Source organism: Chelon labrosus (genome assembly GCF_963514085.1).
Source record: "Chelon labrosus genome assembly, chromosome: 20".
In the NCBI taxonomy this organism is placed as follows: Eukaryota; Metazoa; Chordata; class Actinopteri; order Mugiliformes; family Mugilidae; genus Chelon; species Chelon labrosus.
Genome location: NC_140353.1, coordinates 10,622,983 through 10,627,727, shown reverse-complemented (window position 1 = coordinate 10,627,727; position 4,745 = coordinate 10,622,983). Strand labels below are relative to the sequence as shown.

At 46.6% G+C, this 4,745-nt stretch overlaps 1 protein-coding gene across 1 annotated transcript in view; it reads left to right on the top strand.

Moving 5' to 3' along the window:
- Nucleotides 1-4,745, top strand: part of grhl3 (grainyhead-like transcription factor 3) — an 8,555-nt gene continuing 3,810 nt past the window's right edge. Inside the window, exons 1-7 of the mRNA XM_084568513.1 lie at nucleotides 1-131; nucleotides 1,566-1,740; nucleotides 1,842-1,900; nucleotides 2,699-2,957; nucleotides 3,069-3,308; nucleotides 3,914-4,025; nucleotides 4,122-4,216. Of these exons, the coding sequence (XP_084424639.1) occupies nucleotides 115-131; nucleotides 1,566-1,740; nucleotides 1,842-1,900; nucleotides 2,699-2,957; nucleotides 3,069-3,308; nucleotides 3,914-4,025; nucleotides 4,122-4,216 (957 nt within the window). The 5' untranslated portion in view covers nucleotides 1-114. The remainder of the gene's footprint in view (nucleotides 132-1,565; nucleotides 1,741-1,841; nucleotides 1,901-2,698; nucleotides 2,958-3,068; nucleotides 3,309-3,913; nucleotides 4,026-4,121; nucleotides 4,217-4,745) is intronic.

Genomic DNA, 4,745 nt, shown 5'->3' with positions numbered 1-4,745 from the left:
TTGACTCATCTGTGTGTCACTGTTCTTCCCTGCTGCACTGACACAGATAGGCAGACAAAACCACAGAGAGTTGAAATTAAAAGGAACCTATTCAGGCGGACTTGTACTGGAGACATGACCAAAGAGACTGAGTAAGTTCTTCTGAGGATTTTTACTTACCCACATGTGTTACTTATTAGGCTTTGTGTGTGGTTTTTGGTAAAAGAAAACATTTATTGTAATATACTGAACGGTTCATGTAAGATTCCAGTGTAGGGGACAGAAACCCCCCTCTTTTTTTGTTTGCAATGGGACCCCCATGTGAAAAATCCCAGATTTTAAAAGGGGGTGTTTTAGAGGGGAAACTGATATGGATAGTTTGAACACACGCACACACACTTGCATAAAATTGAGACTGTGGTTGTAGTGAGTGTGTTTCAGCTCGTGTTGTCACTCACCTGGGGGCCACTGAGCACAAAAGGAGACTGGGAAATAAGAATCTCCTCTTGAGGTGTTGGACGGAGACAGGGGGCTATGAAAGCATGTAATGCATTGAATTACATAATGGAGAAACCTTAGATACGAGCCCACCCCCCCCCTCCGCCGTCACTGTCTGTGTAAAACAGAGAATAACCTGCGGAGTTGTGTCCGTTTGTTTCCGAGTCTGCTGAGTGCTGTGGGCAGGTGCATCTTTGAGCAGGTGTACGGGTTTACCATTAGAGAAACGAGCTTAAACTGGTGCTGTGTTCTGGTGTCAAAATGAGTAGAAAATGCATTTCCAGGTGCTTTCCCTGTTAAAACGCAATACTACGCTACCCCTTTATTAATCCTTGTGAGAAATCCTGGGATTTTTTTTACCCGGTGCTTTGATTCGGCTGTAGTTGCCAACACCTGTGGTCTTTACTTCCCGTCAGCACATTTGATTAGCTGTTTATCCAAGCTAAACGGCAGCTATTTGTTCATTAGCCGCTTCAGTCAAACACCAAAGGAGGATTATCCAGCCAGGCTTGATGCTTACAATCCACTGCCACTGTCCAAACAAATGCAATCCTGAGAATCCCGGGCTGTATTTTTTCTTGCCAATGAAATGGAAAACCGTGGCTCACCACAGTGGCGGTTGTGGGTTTCTATTTACAGAGGAAGAAAAACTTTCATCTTTTTTTTTTTTTTTTTTTTTTTTTTTTGGAGGTCTATGCAAATAAGACAGTTTATACAGGGTTCAGGAATGTAGTGTCTTCGCCTTTCACAACGCTGGAAACCACTGAACTCTTCTTGCGTGTTTGTGTTTACCGGCTCACCTTGACAAGAAACCATTTTGACACCGCTGCTTGTGAGAGATGTTACTCAGCTCTGTTTTGCAATCGAAACCATTCATGCTAGAGGGCAAGTATGTGCAGTGCTCCGAGGCTGAGGTACCGCTAAACACCTGCTTAATCTTGCTCTGTCAAGCCCCATTTCTCAAATAAGCATAGGTTAACATTTATTCCATGCTCACGGATGTCAACAACCTGCTTTTAGGTGTATTTTGATTTGTTAATCCTAGTCAATCTGATCATTCAATGTGAACTCTTTCATCTCTACTGTAGGACTCTGGGACTGGTCGTTCAAAACGAGATTTTCAACTATAACCAATACGCAAACTACATCATGGACTCCTGGGCCTACCCGGAGAGCTCAGCGCCCGTGCCGAACCACTCCAAACCCAGACTCCAACCAGGAGACGACATTGCGGCCTTAACGATGCTTTACGAACAGTGCAGGGTATGTGGATTGCAAAGAATTGCAACTAAAGGGAGAGCAAACTCACCAAACATTAACTCAGTTTTCACACCTTGCTTACAATTTTCATTCATTTTTTCCAGAACCAGAAAGAGCAGAAAAATGCTGCCTGCCACCGAAATGCCTGCAAACCGACAGAGAGGTAAGGAAAAGAACTTGTCGCAGACACAAAATCCATTTGCTTACCAAACAGCTGTAGCGGTGAGGCTCGTTGTGCGCGGGATTTCTCCTGAATATTAACTGCAACAATATTCTACCCCCATATTGGCCAAATGGCAAGCACATCCCCGCTAAATCATTACAGCAATCATTTTTTTTACGACTGGCTGCACGATGTAGAGGTTGAATCAAGTTTGTTCTCACTTGTCACTGAATTAAATTTATTGGCGTAATAACACGGAAAGAGAAAGGCGAGGCTTCGGGAGGTCGCGAGCTGATGAGTGGGTAATCCGCTAGTCAAACAGAGTTAGAGGGATTATGGTCTACCTCTTCAGCACTCCCATTCATCTCCCCTTTCTCTCTCTCATCTCTGCCTTGCCTAAAGAGTTTCACAACAGGAAGACAAATGGTTGTTTTTCCTCCTGCTGTCCTCCCTGTCCCTACTTCTTGTCCGGTGGGTGAGAAAAGGCCATTGTAGGGGGCGCAGTGTTGTCCCCCACCACCACCACCACACACATTTTTAACAGAGAAACTCAAACACAGAGAGGAGGAAAAAAAGAGCCGGATTAAAGGACAAACAGTTCCCACCCAGACTAAGTTCCCCTTGCAGTAGTTGTGCTTTTACTGACAGGTGTACGTTTGCACAGGCTGCCTTTAGGCTTCTGTAACGTTTAGGACACACCACAGTCGGCAGCGTTGGTTTCCTTGCTCTGTTCATACCTCACAAGATGATGGCTCTTCTGTTGAAGGTAATCTCTTTCCCTTATCTCCACCTTCCCAGGAGCCTAACCATCCCAAATGAGCTCGTTTCACTGGACACATCCGCCAACGTCATGAAGATTCTCTCCGAGAGCATTCCCACCTCTCACCCCCAGGAAGTTCTGGGATCCAAGCAGAACACCTCTCTGTCCGTTTCTGTCCCCGACACATACGCCACCCTGACCAGCGTCGTGCCGGACAATTACGACAAGCAGGACCTCAACAACATCTTTGAACATCTTTGGCCCGATACCAGTCCTTTCCCTGACCCCAGCACCGAGGTAAGCTCGACGTCACCGTTTGAAAGCGGAGCCCTGTTTCCTGTGCGCCTGGCCCCTCTCTAGGCCTCTTTCCATTTCCTTCACTAATACGTGCCCCTGTGTGGATTTCAGACTCTCCCCTACAGCGAACCCTTCCCTGAAAACCAGTCCAGCCCTGTCTACTCGGGCTCCTACGCCAGCTCCCCGCCGGAGAGGTTCAGGAGTGAGTTCCAGTTTACCCTCGGAGCTCCCGCAGCTTCCTCTTACAAGTCCAGCGAGCTGCCCATGGTGTACCTGAACAAGGGACAGTTCTATCCCATCACTCTCCAGGGAGTGGACAGCAGTGCCTACCTTACTGCCACCAAAGTTAAGGTGAGTCATGAAGATGTGTCATCAGGGACGCGAGGACTATTTGTTTTTGCTACGGTTGTTTTCGAGTCTGTATTATGTAAAGCTATTGTTGCATCTATCCCAGGCCTAATAATACATAGATTGTTTGCATGCCACCATGCCAACCCTTCCCAAATATCTGTCCCTCCTCAGAGACGGCTCCTTCTGTGACTAACAAACACTGGGCTGGTACCATTAAGCGTTCTGCCCTATTTAATTTATTCCTACGGCGGCATAATGAGGCCATAGTGCAGCAGAGCTCGGCTCAGCTGTCTGACGTGAAACAAGCGGAGAGGAGGAAAAGAAAAAATAGGAGCGGACAAGGTGGAGGGGGGAGGTGTGGTGCGCTTTACAGCCCTTCTCTTTGTCAAGGAATCAGAGGATAAGAATATACGCAAACATGTGCTAGCTCACTGCAAATAGCCGATGACAATTTTGGAGAATAGAAGGATTTGGAGTGATGAATGAAACCTCATGGGCTTTACAGGAGACCTGGGTCGTTCTTGGTAATGTAGCCAGGTGTAAAGAAGACACGAGGCCAGACGCATGAAGCTAATTTTTGTGCTTTTTTTTTTCTCCCATTCCAGACAGTGGTGATGGCTGTGTTTGAGAATGACAAGAACCCCGAGATGCAGCTCCGCTTCTGGAATCACTGGCATGCACGCCAGCCGACCGCCAAGCAGAGGGTTATTGACATCGGTATGTTTTTCATATATGCACAGTCACGCAACCGCGTACATCAAGGACATAAAAAACAATAAGATAATTAACGGTGTTTTTTTTTTTTTTGAAAAGCGGACTACAAAGAAGTGTTCAGCGGCATCAGCAACATCGAGGAAGTGGCCTTCAACGCTCTCTCTTTTGTGTGGAACCCCAATGAAGAGGCCAAGGTGAGCTCGCACGCCACTATCATACGAAAATATTATTAGAGGAGTGACAAAACAGGTGGAACGTTTTAAAGGAAAAGAGAGGAAAGGTAGAACAAGGAGGTGGGGATATATAGAGAGAGAAGGAGCGGCTGCAGAGGGAGGTGAAGGAATCCTATGAATGTGTTTGGCCCCGAGGCGCCTGTCACCTCAGCGGGCGAAAGCCACGACAGCTTATGCTTCTCTGTGGCCCAAAGGTGGTAGGGTGGGGCCACCAAACCTGCTATGGATGGAGAGAAGCAGGAAGAAGGGGGGGAACGGGGTGAATGTCTCCAGTAAATGTGAGGGCAGGAGGAATGAGTGAAAAATTGACAGAGCAACAGGTGTTACCTGATTTTTTAAATCAACAGTACATGATTGCCTATTTTTGTATCAAACAGACTCGGTCACGCACATGCCCTCAGATTCTTAGTTTGTTTTCACTGGCACGTTTCTCTAAAACCTGTCAGTGTTCTTGTTATAATAATTATCACGTTTCCACTGGGACACATGA